This window comes from Spodoptera frugiperda, chromosome 29 (genome assembly GCF_023101765.2).
Source record: "Spodoptera frugiperda isolate SF20-4 chromosome 29, AGI-APGP_CSIRO_Sfru_2.0, whole genome shotgun sequence".
Classification (NCBI taxonomy): domain Eukaryota; kingdom Metazoa; phylum Arthropoda; class Insecta; order Lepidoptera; family Noctuidae; genus Spodoptera; species Spodoptera frugiperda.
The window spans coordinates 3,817,534-3,843,552 of NC_064240.1; the positions used below are offsets into that span (position 1 = coordinate 3,817,534).

The 26,019-nt window shown below is 35.9% G+C and overlaps 1 protein-coding gene across 1 annotated transcript; it reads right to left on the bottom strand.

The window, feature by feature from the left end:
- Positions 1 to 2,518: 2,518 nt before the first annotated feature.
- LOC118268217 (proton-associated sugar transporter A) lies at positions 2,519 to 21,686 on the bottom strand. Its single transcript, XM_050706359.1, has 9 exons — positions 20,999 to 21,686; positions 19,334 to 19,596; positions 18,315 to 18,554; positions 12,508 to 12,609; positions 11,275 to 11,519; positions 8,667 to 8,870; positions 7,312 to 7,442; positions 4,620 to 4,794; positions 2,519 to 2,776 (listed from the first exon to the last, which is right to left on the bottom strand). The coding sequence occupies exons 1-9, from the start codon at positions 21,202 to 21,204 to the stop codon at positions 2,558 to 2,560; spliced, it is 1,785 nt and encodes a 594-aa protein (XP_050562316.1). The 5' UTR covers positions 21,205 to 21,686; the 3' UTR covers positions 2,519 to 2,557.
- Between the last annotated feature and the right edge of the window lie 4,333 nt (positions 21,687 to 26,019).

Sequence of the window (26,019 nt, forward strand, 5' to 3'; positions counted from 1 at the left end):
GTTCCCATTGTACAAGAACCATGTCGGTTTTATTAGTGAGGGATATTTGACGGATCATCTGGTTTTAGAGCATTAGAATTAGAAAATATATGAGGTATAGATATTATGCAGTTATAATAAAAGTTATGGTTTGTATGCGTATATTTTGCACTAGACAGCATTTGTTCAGTGATGAAGATTGGCTTATTCCACTTAATGTTTATTTAGTATACTTCTATCCAGCATCTTTAAATTATCAGGCAAGGTCGACAATTTTGTATTTTTTTTTTTTTGAACGGGGAGAATCATCTAGTCTTTTCAATGTCCCGACCTGGGTGAGGCAGAGAGAGAGTGTCAGACTCTTACTGTATAAAATTATAAAAACCACTCCGTTCCTACTCCTGCTTTGAGCTGGAGCCCTAGTAACCCCTTAGGCTATTCGCAACTCTGGATACGTAAGTAGATACCTAACTTCTGTTTCTCAAAATCTTTTGATATGTAAAGAAGTAACAAAAACATAAGTAAATGTGAAATTAAACAGGCCATTTGCATAACAATGTACAGTTAATAATGGGAGGTTGTAAAATAATCCTCCGGAGCATCTACTTAATACCGACAAATTCACTTTACAACTGTTTAGATCTTTTGTTCAGAATATTCAATCTTAAATTAACATATACATGAATAAAATTCAGTGTTAATTCTATCCAATTGTATTCCATTGAGAACGGTATCTATAAATAATTCAGTGCTTAGAAACTATTTAAAATACCCCCATTCATTATATTCAGATTAAGTGCTTACCCATTTTATATCCATTAAGAGCTATTAGGGTATTTTAAATTAACTTATGGGCGTCGTAGCCTCGTTGGTCTAATAGTCACAAGTACTGAATAACTACGAAGTAGATAATATATTATAACCAACCTGCATTGAGCAAGCGTGGCGATGCTCAAACCTTCTTCGTGGGAGTAGAGGCCTTTGGTCAGCAGTGGCCACAAAGTAGGTAATGTAAGGCACTTATAGGCTGTTAAAGTAGGTAACGTATCATTTTTTACCTGTACCATACACCAAACCAGCAGTCGAACCACTTCATCGTGGATTCTATGGACACTCGTATCTCTTTCGGAGCTACGAGAGCATTGCCAGGATTTTGCAGATTTGGGTGTTTTGGGCAACCATCACAGCCAGGAAAGGGGTACTCTCGTATCACATGGGACTCATAACATAACTGCTGAAAAATTAGTGTTAATATTGTAGGTGCTACTCTAACTAAAAGTAAGTAAAAAGGATGAGTAATTATTTTGAATGATTTATTAACAGTCGATATACTTTGGTATTATACAACATTGAATATTATCACAAACATCGAGATCTGGGTTACACTTATAATGGGCATTTTTCAGAACCTCTTATAATTTACGCACTCAATAAACATATAGTACCAATTCCCATAATAATAATTAACACGGTGAACATTTAGATAAACAATACAATCGGTCAGTTGAAAAATAAATGGTTAATTAAAAAAAGACTGTTACTACCATTAGTTACAGTCTTTTTTTATTGTAACACTATTTTTTCAGACTCTAAGAAATTTAATGCTTACTTAAACCTCAGCAACGATTTTGTTCTTAAAACAGGTACTAAGGATTGGGTCAAGTAACCATTAAATAACTCTGAGTACGACTGGTAGTGAGGTAGTGAAAAATGCCCAAATCTTAATCTACTGTATACACAATTAAATTATACCTACATATCATATCAGGTACATAATTATATAGGTTTTTAAAGCATACAGGACTAGATATATGAGCGACTTACTCGTACTAATTAAATAATCATTCGCTTAGATACATTACCTAAAAACCACAAAGTCTAATATCCTTTGGCAGAAAACATATTTTTAGCTTTTACTTTAGTACTTAGGCTTATTTAAATACACTTGAAACCTAAACCTAAATCAAGTATTTATTAAAGGATAAAAATCTTGAGTTTGCTTTTTGCCGCTATCATCTTTAAGTTAACGAGGCTTAAAAAAATCTAATAAAAATGAGATTCAGCAGGCGATACGAGTATTCAAATTTGTCTTGTTTATAGATTAGATAGAATAAGCTAGATTACATGGATCCTTTCCAAAAGAAATGTCTTCGTTTACACTAGAAAATTGAGAAAGTTCATTTTACGGCGACACAAATTTTAAGAAACATTAAGGACTTGTTTCACAAAATCTGGATAACCGCTATGTATCAGATAACTTTGAACTAAGAACGTAATTAGTATGCAGTATCTGTCATATAAGTTTATCGGCCACTTAAATGAAGGTGGTGAAACAGGCGCTTACCTAATCTTTTTTGTACAACGTATACGTATCTTTTCATGTATAATCCAGCAGTTGACTATCACGGACTGTTGATAATGTATGATAGACTATTACTTAATATTGATAAGCTATTGGGCAATCGGCTTTTTGAGGCTTTAAATTTGAGAGGAACTTAAGCTCCATTAGTGTTAAAAAACTAGTACCTACTAGAAAACCAAAAATTATGTTTAAGAATAACAATATGAAATGACTATTTTACAGATCCAAGTAAGTAATCTTGGTAGCAGTGACGGCAGCCGCTGCAGCTAACGTGGCAGCGACGGCTACCACTGCTGCAGTGGACCCCATGGCTTTCACTGCGAACCCCATGATGAAGGAAACCAGGAGTTGTGCCACGAACACGCAGCTGCTGATCACAGCTACATCAGTGCCGATGCCGCGCTCTTCTCCACAACCACCGCCACCGCTGTCCCACTGCGGAGAAAGATACAGTACAGATAAATGATATTTATTTTGCAAATAGGTTACAATGTAATTCTTTTACACGTCAATCTCTTAAATAACTAGATGAGGCCGGCATTTCCTATCGGACTACTCTGAGAAGAAATGCCGAAACAAACGCAGAGGTCATACTCTCTTTTAAAGTCCAGAAAGATTACCTAATATTATTATTTATTATCATTAGAACTTTTATTAACTTCTGAATGAACTCCATGATCAGTTTATCCGTGATCATGGCGCTTGTAACGGTGCTGAAATATCGGAAACTCATAAACATAAATAAACATGGTATAAATATCCCGTTTTGTGTTCTAACGATATTACTAGTAACCATATTGCCGTGTCAGTTTAATAACTTAAATTATTTTTTAAGTTTACAATAGTGTGGCCTTAAATTTGAACTCGCCAAACTGTTACATTTGATGGCAAAAGGTGCTACGTTTGATGACGACAGGCGAGAAGCAATATGATCTGCATTATTTTTCTCCGCTTTTGGAAACCTGTTGTAGCCTTAACAAAGTCATAATATCTTCGTGTTAATAGAGTTTACACAGTTCCTCAATAAAGATAACTAGATTTCTTATCCAACCAACCCGCATTGAGCAAGCGTGGTGATTAATACTTAAACCTTCTTCGTGCAAAAAGAGGCCTTTGGTCAGCAGTGGCCACTTATAAGCTATTGTTGTGTGATGTAAGATCTCTTAAACAGCGCTATACGTTTTAGCAAAAACTTTTAGTCAAGAAAAATGTGAATGTACCTAAATCAAAAACATGTCCCAAGATTTTGTAATAAAATATTTCGAAATACTTTTAACATCAGTATCCTTAGTACAAGTTTGTTTTACGCTTAAAGTAATCGAAACAAGTGCGCGTTCGCGTTCGCTCTGATTAGCCGGCTCAAATAAACCAACCAATCAGAGCGCCGAACGCGGTCTCGTTTCGATTACTTTATACGTAAATCAAACTCGTACTAAGGCTATAGAAAACAGTTATAGCATGATGTGAGCATGGAAACAGATTCAGTGTCGTTTTAAACTGAATTTCTGATGCTTGATCATTCTTAACTGCAACAATTAGCAATCATTTAATCAATTACAAGGCACACGCTCTTTGAAGTGGCTCAAAGGGGACATCAAAGGACGGATACGTTGAAATATTAATTGCAGGTTCCAAGTTAAAGCTAAAATAACCAATGTCGTATGTTAAAGTACTTTATTGTACGTTCAACGTTTATTTTCATAAAATTTTGACGTAAATTCGCTTTATTTATTAGCGAAACGAGTTATTTTGTATTTAATAATGAATTGAAATTAATTGAAAACTGACTCTTACAGTGAAGGCAATTAGTAAGCTGTTTATTAATCCTTAAATGTAAATTTAAAATGAAAATGTAATTTTATTAATATAATTTCTTATCTAAATATACTGCCTATATGATTTTAAATAAAATACTTATTATAAAAAATACATTTAAAAAATTACACTAAACTTTTTCTAACAACACAGGAATTTGCTATTTAAGTAAGATCGACAACAACTAACTTTACGTCAACTGACCAGTACCCTTAGTACGAGTTTGCTTTACGTTTAAAGTAATCAAAACGAAAGCGCGTTCGGCGCTCTGATTGGTTGGTTTATTCGAACCGGACGTGCCGAACGCACTCTCGTTTCGATTGCTTGCTAAGGAATAGTTTAAGCATTCATTAACCCGTGGTATGCGGAACGCAGATCCACGCGACACACAATGTTTTATTGTGTCTAATATACGAGGCATACGAGAGGTTAAATGTCTCTGAGTACGGTAGTAAGTTCTTACCATGCCTGTAGCGTGATAGTGAGCGACCAGGAGGTAAGGCATGGTGAAGAGTGTGGAGTACATGACTCCGGCGGTCCAGCTGCACAGCAACACTGCTGCCTTCGCCCTGATGAGGCACAGCGCCATCATACCGCAGCTGTACGTGCAGAGACCACCCACGTACACGCGTTTTGCACTGAAATTGATATGAAAGAATTGGTTATAGTATATTAGTCATGTAGTAATTTTCATAAGTATTATAAAAGTTAAGTTTGTGTTGTGTGTATCTTTGCAACTCAATCACGTCAAAACGGCTGAAGGGATTGGGATGAAATTTGGAACAGGGGATTATGGTCTGAAATAATACCTCAGATACTTTTTATCCCAAGGAGGAGCGCATATAAAACAAATACTGTTCGTTAGTTTCGCTAAAACTCGAGAACGGCTAGACGATTTGGCAAATTTTGGTCCTGAATTATTTGTGGAAGTCCAGGGAAGGTATAAAGGTTAGAAAAAAGTTTGAGTTACGTTAAGTTAGTTACGTACAGTTAAGTTTGCCAGTATAATAAAATATTTTATATTTCCCCAATTATCACAACCCACGCTATAACCAATACAAAACAAACAACCATCTTTATTTCTCATAATACTCGCACAAACCGTAAAACCATATCGGTTAGACTCTAAAGACTGAGAGCATTAATAAATTGGCCGGGATCGCTAATTAGTCTGTGGCCAATAAACACATGAATGCTGAGCGGGATTAATGAACACACATGCAGATTCGTATACTAGCGCCGTAATTAATCTGTCTCGATTCGGTTTCGGCTACTCGGATAATAGTGGGCGTGACGTTATTGTGTGACTATTTAAGGATTTTTTAATTAATTATTAAAAAAATATTCTGATCAGTAGACAACTGTAAATACATGTATCATCAATCGCCGTTACTGCTCTCTCCATGGATATCGTGAGAGATACTATTGGTCTCAAACTGTTAGTGGAAGTCCAGGAAAGTTTCGGACCATTGGAGTTTTTTTGGTATAGGCCGGTAAACAAGCTGTCTCCGCCGCTCATGGACACTCGAAACACCAGAGGTGTAACAAGTGCGTTGTCAGCCTTTTGGGGCTTAGGAATTTAAAGGTTGTTGGAGAATTGGAGGTTTAGAAGATTGGGAAAAAATGAAATCCAACGCAAGCGTTGTTTCACGTCAATTTTCTGTGAGGCCATGATATCACTCTGGTCGGCCAATTCGTGTCGAAGCATGGCTCTCCTACACTTATTCGAAGTATTTTAGAAGTCCCTCCAGTTTCAAATGAACGAGAGATGACTATATTTGATTAATAATGTAATGGAGAGTAATACGGTCTTCATAGGTACCTACTCCTGGCATAAGATAATCTATTGAATACAAAATTCCTCTTTATAAAATATTTCCTCGGTAAATAATTCCGAGATATAACTCGCAGACTCGCACGATCCGAAGTAGAACCGAGTTACCGATTTGCTCACACCATTTGTCGATAAATTGAATTTTATCAAACGTAGTGCTCGGAATACATGAGCGTTAGAATTTTGTAAATGCTTTAAAGATTTTATTTTTTGATAGACAGTCTATCTGTATATAATGAAGATTTATAAACAACGTGTGTCGCAGAATATTGCTCATGAATATGGGCCTCTAGCATGGCTTGAAACTAATCGAGTTCCTCGTCAAACAGTTACCGATACAGTAAACCGATAACATAATAATTCATTTATATTTTACATCATTACTCATTACTCATATTTTACACCCATCGTATTGTTTTTTGCATAATAATATGCTATAGGTCATTATAAAAGTGTGAACTGTCTTTAATTAATTCTTATCAGATCTCTCGCTCACATTTATGCAAGTTGTGCGGGATAGTCATTCTTTTGACGTGACAGTTCGTAAGTTGACTCCGACCCCGAATGTAGACTCTATGATAGATGATATATAAGATTTTAAAGCATAACAACACTTATAAAATGTACATGTGTGTGCCGTAAGTAAAAGGCATTAGATATCTTCATTTTAGCACTCTTCAGTTTTCTGCGTTCCTCTAATCCTTCATATTAATCCAAACCATACAAAATCGTCGAGCGGCCATGTAAACCAACCCGGACGGCGTCCAGACACGAGACGAGCTAAGCTTGTAACGTTATTGATTTTTAAATCTGAACGAAGCCGACAAAGTGTCAGCCAGGAAGAATAGTGCAAAGTCAAGGATTCCTTGATCTCATTACGCGAAGATAGTGTTTACTTGAGAGCTGTCAAGTTGAAGGCCAGACGCTATAGATAACGTGATTGTATGAACGATCGTTTGATACGAGCGTCGTGTAACGTCCGCATAAATGTGTATATTGATTCAATGGATTTTTGTTTTTAATTATGTAATACATAAGGAATATCTTTATTGGTTTTCTATGAAAAGGATTGGTCGTTCAATAGCTTCTATAGGTGTAACTTAGTGTGTCTCCTTTAGCCTGTACCTACCTATTTAGATACCTAGGTAGATACTTGTATATTAGAAGTGGTATTTGATAAATTTCAATGTAGGTATGTAATAAGGTGACACCTCTTTCACACCGAAGTTACAATATACCTATTTGATATCAACATCGTATATACTTTTAGGTGACTACAAGAAGGTTTAGTAAAATAGATGGTTTATGTATAGATACTGACCCAAGTCGTTTGATGAGACGCTCGATGATGGTGGAGTAGCAAGCACAGGAGAGTGAGTACATCGCCATGCCCCAGCATCCGAAACGCACTCCAGCTTCATACTCCGAACGAGAAACACTACCCACCGGCGCCTGAAATTTTAATCATAGCAAAGTTGTAAATAGACAAATAGAAAAATTAGTGTTCTTTGCTAACGTTAATTGAATAGGCGAACGATTAAATTAGATGTCAAGAAATAGGCTTTCATAAAGTTTATTATTTTGTTATTAACACAGATTGTATATTGTTAAACATTTTAAAGTGTGCTTCTTTTATACTTATTTTTATGTCAACAACATTAATTATAGCTCAGCAGTTTAGTTGTACTGCCGCACTCAGAGACATTTAATTACTACTTGAACTATGCTTTAGTAACGATTTTTTATCGAAAATAATTGCTAAGAACTGTGTTAAGTAAACGTCGTTGTAAACGAATACTGCTATACATTACATAAGTGCATATCTGCGCTATTGCCGCAAACGTTTGTGTAGGCTCTTTGTAAATTACTGTTTATCAAAACAATTTTAATTTGAAGCCGAGAAAAAGAAAAGCCGTGAAAAGGAAAGCCGTGAAAAAGGAAAAAAAAGTTTCTTCAAAAACTCTGTAGGGATGATAGTTGGCCGACTCCTTACTAGTCTTATGTTGAAAGGATGGTGGTAAGATAAGGCCGAATAGATCATTAATTTCAATGCGCTAGCTGGTCCTTAAAAAACCTTTAATGAGTAAAAACATGATGTTTACCACACAGTTTAAGGAAATTTGTGCCTTTCGATACCACGTATAGGTAATAGTCATTGATTTTAATAGTAGGTGATTATGTACTTGATTTGAAGAAAATATATAAGTGGGATTACCCACCTCTTTTGACACACTTCTAGTTAAGTAATTAATCATCATTTTACTGAGTACCAGCTCACCCAATAACTTCACCCACGCACTTATTGCATTAAAAATAGCAAACCGAAATAAATTCATACCATCAAAAACATCCTGTAATATAACTCAAGTCTCGCACCTCAGGTTTCCTACCGTAAAAAGTTGTGAGATCCATGTAATAGCAAGTCGGTTATTTTATTTAGTCCCTATTTAAGGGACCTTCTGTCTTAAGTTATTATATAAATTGTTATCATATCAATATTATATTTATTTTACGTTTTAAATAAAATAGATGGACTTGGCCATCGTTTTAAATACGGTGATATAGACGAATAAATAATTATTTAACACACTGCACCGGTGACCGACGTTAGCGGAGGATTTGCCTTCAACAGTTTTCTATTGGCAGTCAAAGACTTAAATATTTATTGTTACTAACCGCAGGATTCCCTCCGAAGACAGCCTCTCCGACGAAGTCAGTGAAGTAGAGAGAGTAGCAGACATGTGCCATCCAGCAGAACAGGTTGGTCAGGCAGACCACGCGCAAGGAGTTGGGCATCATGACGATGGACTTCAAGTAGTGGGCCAGGGAGAGGTTCCCACTCGCATGGCCAGTTTCCACCACGTTTATCGCCGCTCCGCTCTGGAAATTACCAAGTTATGGGTGTTAATATAAAGAGGTATTTTTTTTTTTAATGGGACAAGCCCGCCACAACCTCCCACACCGCTGCAACTCCTGTAAGCCAGGATCTACAGTAGATACAACCATGAAAACACCGGAACATTGAAGTCCGGCGCGTCCCAGGGACATGAATGACTGTCTTGGATCCCGCAACGAAATAAATCAGAAGATATTATTAGAGGAGAAGAAAAGAAAACGATAGTTTCCACTTCCCTCGGTGAATTTAATGCAGGAGACAGAATGACTTAAGCCTTAAGGCACAAAGAGACTCCACAACTGGGAGAAGCCCAGTCGCCAAGCACCACGGAAATTTGACTTAAAACTAAGTGGGTCCTATGTGTGAGCTGTTATACTTGCTTCCAATAATAGGTATGGCAAAAACGCCTAAGCGCACGGAAATTCGTTCTAGACTCCACAAGGTCCGTATAATAGACTACACCTGATGAAACAATTAAATTATCTCACATAGTGTTACGCTCAGATTGCCAGAGACCACACTCCCAGAGTATGTGATGGGCGGATTGCTCATGTTGCAACTCCGCTGTCGAACATTGGCACCATGGTAAATCAACGAGTTTAAATGAGAACAATTTGCTTTTAAAGTTGCCATGGCCAGTAAGAAACTGGGCAACACAGTGATCCACCTCCAACCATGTCCTCTCCAGTCGCTCATGCACGGATGGAAAGAACTGGTAAAGGTGACGGCCCTTGGTAGAAGATTCCCATCTGCACTGCCATTCAATTAGAAGCTCATCCCAGACGTCCGTTAATGGCTTAAGCAGTCTAGCAATTTTGTTTCGATCACGTTGTGCTAGAAAGTTTGCGGAAAAGTTAGGTCTCGCATTGTAATACATAGCAGCACGTCGCTGCACCTCAAGATCGACTGGAAGTAGTCCCGCGAGCACAGGTAGGGCCTCTGTGCTAACCGTCCTATAAGCCTTACACAGAAAGATCAAGGCTAGACGCTGACCTTGAAGAAGCTTCCGCCGTACCGCGCCTATTGTGGCCCTATCAGCCCATACTGGTGCCCCGTAGCACACGCATCCCAGGTAGGTTGCTCCATATATGGTTTTGAGCGTAAGAAAAGATAAAGATAAAGAGGTATATAATAAAGTCATAATTATGTGATAAAAAGTGACTATACTACTGAGGAATTTTCGAAAAGGCGAAAATAGCCCAGCAATACTTTCCCCAACCCGAGACGCCTTGCCCGGCAGTCGCACTTGTGACCACACAACCAACTAGGCAGTCACTTATAAAAACATACACATAAAGTCATAATTATAAAAAAACTAAAAACGCACATTTTCATTGTCATCTAGATTTAATTTCATGGCTTTCTAACATATAAAGTACAGACACAGTAGCTATTATTGTATTAAATTATAATAATAATAGTTTTTAACCAAGCCATATAATTCTGTGGTTCAATCTTCCAATATTCATTCAATTCACCCTATTTTATCTCTAAATAAATATAATAAAACGCAAATAAAAGAAATCCTCGAGAGAGGTAACGTATAGAAATCATTTTACTATCTGTCAATAAACCATAGCTAATTAATTAGGAAAGGGTAATTTTACCCTTACGTATTACGTAATAAAGTTGTTTATTAAAACAATACGAGTCGAGCTTGTTACGAGTACTTCGACCAATCAACAAAGAAAGGCAACAACGGCACGGTAACGTACACTAAACCATTGTAACTTGACCTTGCATTGCTTAGGCTTTCGGTACATAGAAAGGTCAGCATATACTGGAACTGTGTAGTTTGATTTGTTGCCTTTACATAAGTCCCTTAATTAATTGGAAGTTATTAATAGGATCGATGTCTAAGTGAATGAGTCAGACGGTTATTTGGAGAGGTATGGGTTTTCCAAAGATTACGTACCTATACGTATTGATTTGTGACTTACTCATTGATAGATAACATAATATTAGGCAATACAGGTAGGCAGCTACTGGACTACACAGGCCCGCATCGAAAACATCGTACGCATCGCACGCAACGGATTTTAGTTTGTCTTGTATAGAAACTTATACAACTGCGTCCACTGATCCGCATCGTACGCACTGATGCGATGCATACTGATGACGTCATACGGAATGCGTACAAATATGCCGGCAGACCAGATAATCACCCGGAGCTGCGGACTTCCTAGCGGGTTTACCGGGGCTCCGGCTCGAAAAGCAGGAGAAGGAACGGGGTGGTTTTTAGTCAGTAAGAGTCTGACACTCCCTCTCGCCTCGCCCAAGGCGGGAGAAGTCATTGGATGACTTTCCCCCTCAAAAAAAAAAAAAAAAAAAAAGACCCGTTACTCGGCACTGTAGTATAAAATTAGTTCAGAATTATAACTATCATACCTCTGGTTGATTTAGCGCTCCATAAGTCACATTATCTTTCTTCAGATTCTTGTCAGGTCCATCAGGACCCTCATCGAAGCTCTCTTGAAGTCGCTCAGTCTCCGCTTGTTTCCTGAACTCCTCTTGGTCAGTCAGTTCCGACAGAGGAATCTCCTTGAAGCTGGTGATGGTAGCGGTGACGCAAGCGACGAAGATTATGGTGATTAGTGAAAACACTGCGCGGACGTGCCCGCCGAATAGTTCACCTGTAAATGTTGGGAATTAATGTACCCTTAGTACGCGCTGATTGGTTGGTTTATTCGAGCCAGCTAATCAGCGTCGAACGCGCTCTCGTTTCGTTTACTTTAAAAGTATACTCGTACTAAGGGTACAGATTTAATTTTAAATTTACTTATACATAAAGTATCTACATTTTAAAGCTAAAAACGTGTTTAACAAGATCGAAACGAAAGCGCGTTCGGCGCTCTGATTGGTTAGTTCATTCGCGCCGGCCAATCAGAGCGCCGAACGCGCTCTCATTTCGATTTCGTTCAACGTAAAGCAAACGTACAAGCGGTACCGATTGATGCAGAAAACTTTTTAAATTCTAAGAAAACAAAAACAAAATACTTGAACATATTCAGTGGTATTCAGGCGCCACTTGAAACATTAATCATAATTTACAATACTCATTAATCAGTTGCATGAAATATTGTAATGAGTACGAGACGGTAATTACCTTACTTATGGTATTTTACCTCATCATATTGTACCATATATCAATTCTAGTACATCTGTGTATTTGTAGAATATTTAAAGCATTATTCTATTTTCGGTTTCATAAGTTTTTATTATTTACTAAAGTATACAAAGTTTAGTACCCTTAGTATAAGTTTGCTTTACGTTTAAAGTAATCTAAACCAGAGAGCCTTCGGCGCTCTGATTGGCCGGCGCGAATAAAACAACCAATCAAGTGACCAAAATTTTAAGACAATAGACTTGAATATGAACACATTTTAAAACACAAAAAAATAGCTCATGACTACCATGTATGGTTTGAAACCGATCAAATTTGCGAAACATACTTAAAATTAACAGAAAACTGCTGTTTTGTATTGCCAAACCTCACCCCGCATTTAATCCAATTATACTCTGTACTAGATACTCGTATATAATTCTAATGATATCGTATTAGCCAGCATAACGCAATAGACGCCCGGAAAATTAACCGTCGGGTCACTAAATCGTATTTACCTAATCGGGTGTCGTCCCAGTTTATGCCGCCGAGCGCGTACCCCATGAAGCCGCCTAGACCAGCCATCACCGTGAATGTGCTCAGACCTTTAGCATGGTCCTCTGTGGAAGAAAGTGTTCTTTAGTATAATTATTTACTACAGCCAAAAACTTTATTAAATACAAAGTGCAGCTTTATAAATACTAGGACGGCTGAAAAAATACATTTAACCCATTAAACGCCATGGGTCACCGACATTAGCGTAGCATTTGCCTTAAACAGTTTTTTATTGACAGTCAAAGACTTAAGCTTTATTTAACCCAGTCCTCCATAATTTTATCGGAACAAAATCGTTACTAAGGAATAGTTTAAAGTAGTTTTAAATTAGTTTTAGTATTTAATTGAATAATTCGCTCAACAAAATTAAACCTTATTATCTTAAATCTAAGTGCAACTGCTGAGCTACAGAATGTTGGGATAATTTTTAGAAACCCAACTAGTATTTTAAAAATTTTTACAATTCTCTATTTGTTATTGCATCTGTTAGGTATGTGCCAACCGACTTACACATTTTTACGCATTATAACTAACGTAAAAAGGGTGTGTTACATTAATATGTGCATCATAAGTAATGTGTTAACGTAAATTTCGAATAACATTCTCTCTCTGGTAAAGGAACTGAGAGTAGGTCCATATCGAGAAGATAAGTTCGATAAGATTGTACAGACCAAGGTTGGTGGGCAGCAAGACTAAATTTTAGTACGTTTTCCTTGTTACGTAATTATTACATTCAATCTTTTAGTTTTGCAAAATTCTACTGATCCTTAGTACGAAGTCTTTTTTTTCAAAGTTCGTTAAAAATTGGAAGTTTATAACTAACCAAACGGATTCCAAAAAACAATGGGTTCTTAGTGTGACTTGTATGTAATACACTACATGAAATACCTTTTAAGGTTTAAAACACATCATAAAAATTAAGCGAATACTAACATTAAAATAAAAAGGCAAAACGTCTTCCAAAGCGGGTGCTTTATGGGTACAAATAAACATATATTATCACATCACTATGTATATAAGTAACTACATGACAGCCAACGATTTTCCAGTCACATAGTCACATCTCACGACAAACATTTGTTCTGTAAATATTGTTTTTGAGATGAAAATGTACATAGAAGACAGCCAAACAGACTACATATATACTTATGTACATAACTTATAATACTAGACACGTATTAAATTATAATTATATAAACAAATACTATACTACCTCGTTGGTCGAGTGGTCGCAAGTGCGATAGCCGGACAAGGGGTCTCGGGTTCGATGCCCGGGTCGGGCAAAGTATTGCTGGACTTTTTTCGATTATTCGAAAAAAATCTCAGTAGTAGCACGGAGTCTGGAATTGTGTCCAGTATATGGCAATAGGCTCACCCCCTATTACATGGGACTTACAACAAAAATTGTGAAATGTGGGTGTACATTGTATAGTGGCATTACGTGCCATAATGTGCACCTCTGCCTACCCCTTCGGGGATTAAAGGCGTGACTATATATATTAAACAAACACTATAAAACTTGCAGTTGTATATAGTGTACAAAATACTGAGAATATTAAGATTTTAAGCCAATGTGGATGTTCGTATAAAACAATGTTTGGAAATCGTAATTCATTTTTATTCAGGTTGGACGATTGTCATTGTTTACTTTATTGTGCGAACCACGTGCTGTTATTGTTACACGTTTGATGTTAACCCGGTCATTAAATTGTACTTTTGATCACTTTCAGCCTTTCTATATACCTAAGCAAAGAGTTAAACTAAAGTTGCTAAAGTCCTATTAGTTTAAGAATGCTTTTCCATTAGAGATGCGCTATGCTATGTTGCTGTTAATGCTTTCGGCTTTCACCAATCATATCCATTGGTACACATAGCATAGTACTTGTGGAAACGGACTCAGCTAAGCTAAGTTTTTATATGGAAAGATTACGCACTGAAGAGAAACTTAAATGTTCATCAACGGCATAATAAAATGTAAGTAAAAAATATTACCAGTTTTCATAGTAAGTGTGTCCTTCTTTACATACGATGACGGGTATTTGCTGTTTATATGTACTAGGTACCGTCACATTAAGGTATTTTTTATTTATACTAGGCATCATCACATTTACAAATTGATTCATACTTTGACGTAAGACCTAGTATAATAAGATAGGAACTAAAAATAACTTTATTTCAAAAATACCTATACAGTGCTTAATGTGTGTGTAATTATAATAACTAATATAATGAAGTAACTTTAATATTGTATAGCTCTGTTGGCATGTTTTTGTATTTTCTACTGACGATTCGTGAAAACCATAATTGGCTTTTTGTCACATTATTTATTCAAATTGTACAGCGGTTGGTTTTCCATGTGTTTAAATAAATAAATAACAACCCATTTTGCGATAGCAGTTCTCTTATGCATTCTAATTAAGGGCTCATTCATTGAACCTTATTTTTGATTTATTTTACTCGATAATCAAGTAAAATAACGTTTCATATGATAATGATCTGCAGCGAAAATACAACAAACATATCTTTATATCCATTGAATATAAAAAGGGCTAACTCATAAAAGTAAATTCATTGATAAACGATAAAATCGTTTAAAACTATTTATAAACAAAATCAGATTTATTCAACATCATCTTGTACCTAAGATAGAAAAAGGTGTAGGTACAACATGTACTCGTATTAACTAAAATAAAAGTACTTATTCGTGAAATATTACTAAGAGATGTTAAAATAATCATGTCGCCAAGTGTGTATCTATGAAAAAACCCCAAATATAAACGTTGGTGGAGATAAATCAATCACGAACAGACGTTGGATGATAAAGAGTAAAGAGTTTTGTAGTTCATCATTCTCTGCCGACGAAAATCTGTCAGACGCATATCACAGTCACATGTCGCGTATGACGTACTTGTACGAACAAATATTAAAATTAACTACTTACTTATATACATTTTTTCTACAAAGTAGGTTAAGGATTTTACTTTAATTCTAATCAGAGAACTCATTACGATGCAACAACAACAAGTTTGTGGAAATCAAGAAACTTCGATGTGGTTTTGAACCACTTACGAATTTGATAGCGATATTTTCGCTTATGTAAGGTAATTTTTATTAGAATTTTCTATAGAAATATTTTTGCAGATTTATCTTTATTTTGCGATTTGATGGCATGGCGTTTTGGATTTAATTAACTCTAGTTGTAGGTACAAAAAATAACAGAAACTGAATTCGCTTTGTATAGATCAACTAAAAGGATTTTTGAGTGAGGAAAATCATCAATTTTCGTCTCGCGCCTTGGGTGAAGCGACAGGGAGTGTCAGACTCTTACTGCCGCTCTTACTGCCGCTTTTCAAACCCGTAACCCGCTAGGCAGTCCGCAGTAAATTAAAAGGATAGGATAATATTTAAAACTAACCTTAGATAATTTTCATTCGAAGAATTCACCGAGCACTTCCTTTGCAAGATTACGAGTAACAGTAATAAACTAAGTACAAGTAATTAAGAGATTTTCATTTCCACGACTATCTATACATATAATAAAATCGTAGAAAAGTGCTGTCTGTACATTGAAAATAAAAATAAAAAAAATAGCAGGGGTTATTGTTATGTCGATGTCGAACCCAAAAATGTAATTAACTTTTTTTTTGTCTTTTTGTCTGTTTGTCTGTTTGTCTGTTTGTCTGTTTGTCTGTTCGTCTGTGCGCGCTAATCTCAGAAACGGCTGATCCGAGTTGGATGCGGTTTTCACGAATATATTGTGGGATGCTTAAATTTACATTTAGTGTTTGTTTCATGTCAATCGGTTCATAAATAAAAAAGTTATGTCAAATTAAAGAATCACGTCGAACATTCTATGCTTATACCATTAATCTCCGCAACTATTTGACGGATTTGGTTATTTCAATAATCAAAAAATAAAAATAAGAAATAAATTATTTATAAATAATTCTATGTCGATCGTTACACGACTTCGGTTCATGTTATTGTTTTAATTTATCTAAAAAAGTAAATAAATAGTAAAAAGGTATGAAAAAAATAATATCAATATAATAAAACATTTAGTACAAAGAAAATGCTCTAACGGAGTATAGATAATTCTATGTCGATCGTTACACGACTTCGGTTCATGTTATTGTTTTAATTCATCGAAAAAAAGTAAATAAATAGTAAAAAGGTATGAAAAAAATAATATCAATATAATTAAACTTTTAGTACAAAGAAAATGCCCGAACGGAGTATAAATAAATAATCCAAGTTGTCTTTATCCTCGATAGATGGCGTTGGGATCGAAATAGATCGCGCTATGGTTTCGTTACATTCATTTGGTTGGGTAATTTCGAGCGCTTCGGTACTATCGTAGAAAAAGTGTATTATCAGTCGTATGATTATTTGTCTGTAGTGGTCCTGCTGTTTCGTATATTCTAAATTGGTTTCGTTGTATTTGTCAATTAATAAGTTTATTTGTTGGGTTTTCCTGGTTTTTTGGTTAAACTATTTAACGTAGGTTTAGTTTGATATCGATTATTAGTAGTTACTGTAGTTAGTTTTTTTAATAAAATTGTAAGTCTAATTTTTTTTTTAATTAGATTAAATTTAAGTCGTTTCTTTTAAATTATTTAGTTTAAGCTTGGTTATTATAGCATAGAGGATAGGTTGTAATATAGTTTCTTTTTTAATTGTTATAAATTCGTAATTCGTAGCTTTCTTTAGTTTTAAGTTAGTTTAAGTCCGTTTTAAACTATTTTTTCAATGCCCTAAGTGAGTATACATCTATTAAATTCAAACGCAGAGCTCATTATGTTGATTTTGAAGAGTTCCCTGGAATATCTTCCACATCTCATTTTTGAAGAGATCCCGCGAGATCGGGAACTATGTGGTTAAAACCAAAAATTTGCCGGAAGTCACTATTCCACGCGAACGAAGTCGCGGGCAAAAGCTAGTAAATAATAAAACCTTAATCACCATAATATTAATACTGCACAAACATTATATAAATACGATTCAAAGAAATTCTGATTCACATTGACGTAGTTTTCTGACTAATTATGAATCTAGTAATAACTGAAGTGTGTTACCTAACGGCTTGGAAACATATCATTGGTTGGATTGTCAGTATAGGTTGTTCTATTTTAAGTAACATTCAATCAAGTAGCTATTCTATTGTGGCGTGTAAATTAGAAATATTATTTTCTATGGAGTGCCACTTGACAAAGTCACTGCTTCAAGTGTTGTTCACCTTTGCGTGTAATGGTAAAATCCAGTAGCAATTTTAATATATGTACCTACGTTTGAAATCCAGCTCTTTACCTCAATTGAGAAATTGTGGTTGAGTTAAGTGTGAGAGAGACATGCTTCGGCACGAATGAGCTGATTCAGCCGGAGTGATACCACGGCCTCACAGGAAACCGACGTGAAATAACGTTTGCGTTGTGTTTTGTTTTGTGAGTGAGGTTACCGGAGGCCCAATTACCCCCTCCCTAATCTTCCCAATCCCCGATTCCCCAACCACCCTTAAATTCCTAACCCCCAAAACATCGGCAATCTACGGGCTGCGGCGGTTGCTAACAATCAGGTACTTTTTTCTCAGTTTAATTTTATTCTGAAGTTGAGCATCGGATTATTTCCAAAACTCCTTCTTTATCTTTACCCATAGGGCAAAACCAACCTTGGCCTATTCAAAAACTTAGTCAAAACAACGTCATGTGGTCACATTGTGGCAACTGGGACAAAACAACTATAAAAAATAAAACTTTCTTCAAACAGATCTGACCTGGAACTGTCACGTCAAGGAGATAAGCTCGAGCGGGGCTCTGGCAGGCGTCGGCATCAAAGTCCAGGAACACAGTGCCAAGGACTGTAAAGAGTACGCCCCATGGGTGATAGTTGCTATGCTCTTTGTCCAGCGCAGAACTCCGTGGCCCCAACACAGATGGCGCTTCTGTCCTGTTCATGGGCAACTCATCGCCGAGAGCGTAGCCTATGTCTTCACCGTTAGGGACTAGAATTAAACCTGGAAATAAAATTCTATATTAATAAATACGGTAAAAGAAATGTTTTTTTTAAGGAAATTCTGTTGTTAAAGTTATCACGTAATATTGTATTATACTAAAGAGAAAAACATCTTAAATTGCCTGTCAGTTTCAACAAGTAAACTGACAACAAGTTTTCCCAGAAAATAGTTGCGTAATCCGTAATTTTCGTCACAAAACGTTCCTTGTTTACGAACCCGGTTCGGACGCCTGTTGCTTCTGCCTGAAGCTTTCCGCTCACACGTAAATGGGCCTTTATTACCCCACTTGTATTTCCAAAACAGTAATTAGGAATAATTCGTTATCTCTTAAAGTAATAATTGTTAGCTTAGGATTTCGGGACAACACGAATGCCTCCATTATAAATTTAATTTAATCCTTTAGATCTTTGGGCTTTCGTACTGAACTCTTTATCAAACAGGTAGACGTTGTTTGTAAAGGTTTGCGTGCCAGCGACTCATTAAATTTTATATCTACATCAAAGATCGGAAGGTAAACGATGTAAATACCACTAAATATTGTTTGTATTGTGTGTGGAATGTTGGAAACAAACTCTGATTACTTTATTTGTAAACTGAAAAGTATTTACTAGTTGATAAAATTGCTTAATTTCAATTCAAAAAATTCGTTTTTAACCTCTTGTTTGCCGGTATATGAGACACAATACGCGTTCCGACATACCAGGGGTTAAAGTCTGTAGTCTGTTCCACACCTTCCTAAGTATATGAAAAGGTAAGAAACTATATTAACACTTACTTACCTAATAATACTCCAACGGACATGAGCACAATGAAAGGTCTTCTCCTCCCGAACTTGGAGCGACAGCGGTCACTGAGTGACCCCAATAGCGGGGTCATGAAGAATCCAATTAGGGGTGACAGTGCCCAGACGAGGGTCATCTGTTGGTGGGGCACCCCTATCTGCAGGAGGGTTGGCGAGACGAAGGCAGTCTCGCCGGCGTAAGAAAACTCTATGCCCATTACTGCTGCCGATATCCGCATCAACTCGATACGACTCTTTCTCCTAAAAATATCGGATACAATAAGAATTGTGTTTACTTTGAACGTTATCATTTATTTCTATTCGATTAGCAGATATTTTTATTTGTAGCTAACGTTTAGATTCTTGTATTTTTTTAAACGTTGGCGCACACTAGAATTTTCTCCAGTGTTGTAGGTGCGTATACAAACATACATTTCATGTGCACATGACACCCAGACCCGAAACAATTTGTGGATCGCACAGAGAGTAGCTCAAACCTTCAAGCGTGGTGACGCTCAAACCTTCTATATGAGAAGAGAAATTTGGTCAGCAGTGGCCACTCATTTATTTTTATTTTTTTGAGGGGGGAAGGTCATCCAATGACTTCTCCCGCCTTAGGCGAGGCGATAGGGTATGTTAGTCTCTTACTGACTAAAAACCTCCTCTTCTACCCATACTATAGCGACCATAGAGCCTCTCAAGCCACTCCTCAAAGAGGGGATTTACCGCTACAATGCACAGCGAGCCCAAGTGGCCACTTAACTGTTGATATAATGAAGACAAAAAAAAAAAATACTTTACGGAAATTAAGTATCTACTTAAAGTGTCTAACAATAAAATATGATTCATATTACTCACATTATCTATTAAAAACCATAATTTGCATTGATAAATATGTCAGTGACATAGTTACGATGATGGAAAACATCATGATAGGTGTTAGGTAATTTATTTTCTGCGCTAGATTCTAGACTTATTTTTTGAATACCTACTCGTACTACACCTAAACGCACTTTTTATCAACTGTTCTGTCAAGTAAAATGTTTGATTTATGTATAGATAGTGATAAAAAATCAAAAGCAAGATTACGTACGGTACCTACTATTTTACTTCTTTTTCAATATCATTAATATGTCTATTAACAAACTTTAACAATTGAAATCTTTTGATTTATTCTAAACCCAAAATTACAATTACTGGACTATGGAAACAATATATTTTTTCTTATTTATTGACTATGTTTAAACGACGACATAGCTCTTAAGTGGATTTACACGAGTACATAAAAATATAAAGAAACAAATAAAAATTAACGCGTTACTTATTTATTTATATTTTTATGTACTCGTATAACATATAATTAACAGTTTTACATAAGACGTTTAGATGATAATATGCTTATATTAATAAATTGGTATCAATGACTGCAGCAGTAGTGAAATTATAAGTTTTAAAACTGACATGGTCACTAACACTAATACACTAACGGAATATTTACCATCTTTATCCATTTTTATGAGTTTCCGATATTTCGGCACTGTTGCAAGCGCCATGATCACGGATGAACTGTTCAGAAATGGATAAACATGGTAAATATCCCGTCTCAAGTTCTGATGTTAGTAGTGAAATTAATGCAATAGCATGAGGTACGTAATTGACTTACCTGTACAAATCGCTGTAGGCACTATCCTGCCAAACCCTTTCAGGGGGCTCATCAGAGTTAGGAATCCCAAACAGGGTCTCTGCGACCACATCTCTGACTCCTCGAGGATGCTGTTCCCTCCACCGCGACCACCTCTCCTTGTACCGGTCCCGAGCACCATGGAGCCGACCCGTCACACCTTGGTATTCATGTAGTTTGTCAGCCATGGTCAGTTCACGGTCATAGGATTTTGGACCTTAAGATTAAATGCACAAGGATGTACGGATGTTTTATTATGGTTTTTTTTTTATATTCACATACTGTTTTCTTTTAATTGATTTGGTAAAAAATAGGTATTTTTTTTCATTTAAGAGTTACGAAAATTAATTTAGTACTGTCAATAGAATCATTCTACGAACACACATTTGTAACACATATACACGTGACTAATAAAATACACCAATTATTGCCAAAAAAAAAAGGGGAAACCAATTCAAAATCACTCCCTGTAGTCCAATTAACACTGAAGTTAGTGAAGTTAGTGAATAAATAACAAGTTTGAGTGTTGACGGGTAAAGTTGTGGGTAGTGGGTAGCGGGTAGTTGCCAGTTGGGCAGTTGCCGCGGCGTCGGACGCAGGAAGCGGACTGGGCGCGCGCGCCGCCCACCCTCGACTCGCCGCCCGCCCAACTCTACTGACCGATCTCGATACTTTATTACTGGAAGAGATATTTACATAGAGAATTTTCTTTGCTCTTTTTGTAGCTTTAGTATTAATAATTAAGTGTCTGAAATTATAATTGAAACAAGTCTAATCTTTTTTAACTGAAACAAGTGTAATCTTTTTTTATTAAGTACTTATGGACGTAATTTACCGTCCAAAAAAAATGGAAGAGGTTCTCAAGTCGACGTTTTATAATTATGTATTACTTTACTTTGGCTCATGTTATTATTTTGTTTAGTATATAATAACAAGTTTCACGTAGGATAGGATATATCAACAGCATGAGGTAGGTTTCTTAGAAAGTTGTAACTGAACGCATTTAATTTAATAGTCTAATGAAAGATGAACTTTTCCACATGGGAGGAGAGTGTAAATTGCTATAAATAGATTGTAATATAAGTAGTAGTTTTGCTATCTCGATATATATTATAAAATACTATACATATACAATTTTTACAGAGAGGATCTTTCAGTTTGGAGTTATGAGGCTTCTGGCTTCTGTAATAAGATAGGGATAACTTGTGACTTATTGTCGTACGTAGAGACATATAATTTTATTCTTTACAATAATTGCTAAGGCCTGGGTTAAGTAACCATTAAATAACTGAGGACAGCGGTTAAAGGTTTATCCGTACTTTTATGTAGATAGAGAACATAAGTATTGAATTAGTAAGATTGTATTATATTTTTATATGTGTGTTAATAATAAATAAATAAATAAATAAATAATTATGTACTAATATTTCGAAAATATTTTTACTTACAACTTATTTGTGTTCGGAAAAAGTATTTAACCGTCTTTGGGACGCAATTAAAAAAGATTGCGGAAGTGATGTAGGTGAGGGTTGAGAAAACTTATATATTTTTTTTACAACCATGAACTATAATCTACTTAAATGATGTAAAAAGTTAAAAAAATGTACCACTGCGCAACAAATACTTTATAATTCCAGGAACAATAAATTCAACCACACACAATCCCATAAAACAGTCCCAAATTCAAATAAAAATAACATAAAAGGAACGCAAAGATCAATGTACTAAACGCATTAAGAAAATATCAGGAAAGAATTGAACAAAAAGATATATTTAAAGGGAAGTGCTTCCATTTGGTCTGGTAGCAAATAATATCGTTTTAAAAGTCACTTCTGACATTTTATTTCTCGGTGTCCCGCCTCAGGGATCACGGTTATTGCGTCCCGGGGAGTCGCAAGTGATTGTATCCTCCAATACTGCCTTATATAAACAAACTGATTGTCTGTTCGTCTTATTGCTTTCACATCTTTTTCTATCTTTAGACTGACGATGAAATTGAAAGTAACGCCTCCGGATTTACCCGATGAAACCGTTTATTACGTGCAAATCCTATGGATTTTATCGTATTGGTGTCTGTTTAAAATTTACTTTGGTTTCTTTTTGGATGGATTTGTAACGGTGTTTTTTTTTAGTAAGGATCGCAATTTGAGTTGATATTTATCGCATCTAAGTACCTATCTAATAATTTGGTATTTTAGTAACTATGATCAATTTGAAAGGTACACAATTAAAGAAATAATACTCTGTCAGTCTGTCCGTCAGTGAAGCTAGGTGCTCGTTTTAAAATTTAGCTTCGAATGGAGAAGAACGAACAAGATATACTATAAACAATGCCCTCTATGAATAATTGAATAGGTATACAAGGGTTAATAATCTTAAATTTTCTCTACTAGAAAAACAGACCTACATATCCAAGATCTTTCCATAGCGTCAAGCGTGAGATAAAATGTAACTTGAAATTGTACATAGAAATTAAAATTACCAAACTATCCGTAAAAATTTGAAGTAAGCCAAGGCAGGCAACTTGCTACATATCCTCACAATACCTACATTTCAAGTTCACAGACAGATCTTATCTCCGCAGTACGTATCGAATGGTGTTGAAGTAATCTCGAGAAACATGGCGCAACGACATCCCGATAATGGCTAAATACCACCATTATCAACCATTGAGCTGAACCGACTATTTACACCATAACAAGATAACTAGAATTTCAACAATAATATTTACCAACATTTGTAGCTAACGTAGTAAATACGATTCAACTTGCACTTGAAAATAAATAAATGCGTGCCTATTTGCCTTGTGTAGTAATTTACAAGGTGCTATAAATAATGAGACATTAATATGTGGACTAGTTGTTTGTAGAAGTTATTTATACAGCATTGTTGAAAGTATTATAATGAACAAGGTTGGTCCCCGCACGATGCGCCGGCGCCGCAACCCGTGACTCCGACAAAGCAACACCTATCTTCGCACTCATTTAAATATACTTTTGTCTCAGAAACCGTGAAAATTAAAGGAAGAAATGACAGGAAGGACGTTCGTAACGACAAATGTAGCACATAACATTGGTAGACAATGATTGTTACACTTCGCGAATAAGTTACAAATTTTTCGTATCGAATTATTCACGCATTCGTTGAAAAATTTCAAATAGTAATAATGGCTAGACTACAATTTCAGATAATAGTATACAAAAGAAGATATGTAGCAGTCTGGTTATGTAACACTCTTTGTTAGTTGCACCTAAACGAATACCGTAAAATTGCATTGCATCCGGGTAGCATATTAATTTGAAAACTTTTGTTGTTTGTCAACTATAACCTTGGTATAACAAACTATTTAGCACTGAAAAACGACAGTATAAGTAATTAACGTCTTTTCCAAGTTATTTTTAGTCCCCTATCTGTTGTTTGGTTTAAAATTTTCTTAGTAACTTCCATACAAACCCCATATGCTAAATTAGTATTCAATGTCACATTCTAACCTTGATTCGTTCAAAGGCGGTTTCCACAAACGTACTGCCTTATCAATCATAAGGTGACAGGTGACAAGTTTGTTAAAACAAGATAAGACATTGAACCACCAGTTGCTGTTAGCTCATCAAAGAAAGTTTAGTTACGTCTGGCGAAGTATTTTCCATAATACGTACTTACTTATAAGAATATGGATGATGACGGGGTATGAAAATTCTAAACATTTTTAGTCCGTCAGTTAGGTAATAAAAACATTAGACACGTATTTTTTATTTTGCCATACAATACATAGATAAAACGATTCAACGTTTAGGAGTGAGCAAATATGTCATTTCTACATAAAAAATGTACCTAGCAGTGACGTCACGCGATATTTCAAATCGATATATCTACGATAGTATTTGCTTCCGTAAGAAAATAAAAAATACGTTAATAACATCGACAAGACTAAAACTTAGTCAAAAATTAGTCATCTACCCTATTGCCATTGTTTATATTAAACCGTCGTATTTCAGGTTCTGAGAAATAGTTACCATTAATCTAATTTGTCATTTGTTTTTCATATTTTCTCCTTTAGATACTTGGTATTTCATTGTAGATAAATACAAATGTGTTTTATTCATAAATATCTACATTTGACGTAGTATTTCTTGTTCATTGATCAAACACAGACTTATTTAGGCTTCATTAAGAGCATGTTTCCGTTTTATGTTTTTGTATCCTTAGTCATTACTAGCTTTTGTCCGCGACTTCGTCCGCGTGGAATAATGACTTCTGGCAGCATTTGGGTCTCCTACCCCTACGGAAATGGGGACCTAGGAAAACCTGTACCCACACCCGCACCCGCACTCAAGTAGCTAGTTAACCTATTATATAAATATAACTCCAACATAAACGTAGAAAACAGAGGCGCCAAAGAACAATACGAGCAAATATTTGCTCGTTCAATTTACCACCTTATCATTTCCTGCGCTCTGCTCAAATAACTATGATCAATCACATGCTCCCTACAGATAAACTGTAATGTATTCATGTTTGTACAAATCTTACACAATCTTATCATATTGCCGTGGAAATAAGTAAAAACCTTATGATTCAGAGATGATCCTAAGCCTAAAGGGACATATCTAATGTCTCAAGACACTTGTTTGTTGAGATAAGTAGTGTTACATAGTGTGTTACAGAATTTGTGACCTCTAAATGACCTTCGTGAGCGTGGAAGAGTCATCCTTCGGTACGAATGGGCCAGCTCGACCGAAGTGATACCACGGCCTCATAAAACACCGGTGTGAAACAACACTTGCGTTGTGTTAGGTTTGTGTTACGGAATTTGTGACTTTTAAATGACCTTTATGGCTGTTTTCACTGTCAAACTGTTCTAAATTTTAAGGAAGGAACCCCTAAGGTAAGGTGAGTGTGGGAGAGTCATGCTTCGGCACAAATAGGTCGGCTCAACCGGAGCGATACCATGGCCTCACAGAACCGGCGTGAAACAACGCTTGTATTGTTTCGTTGTGTGTCCC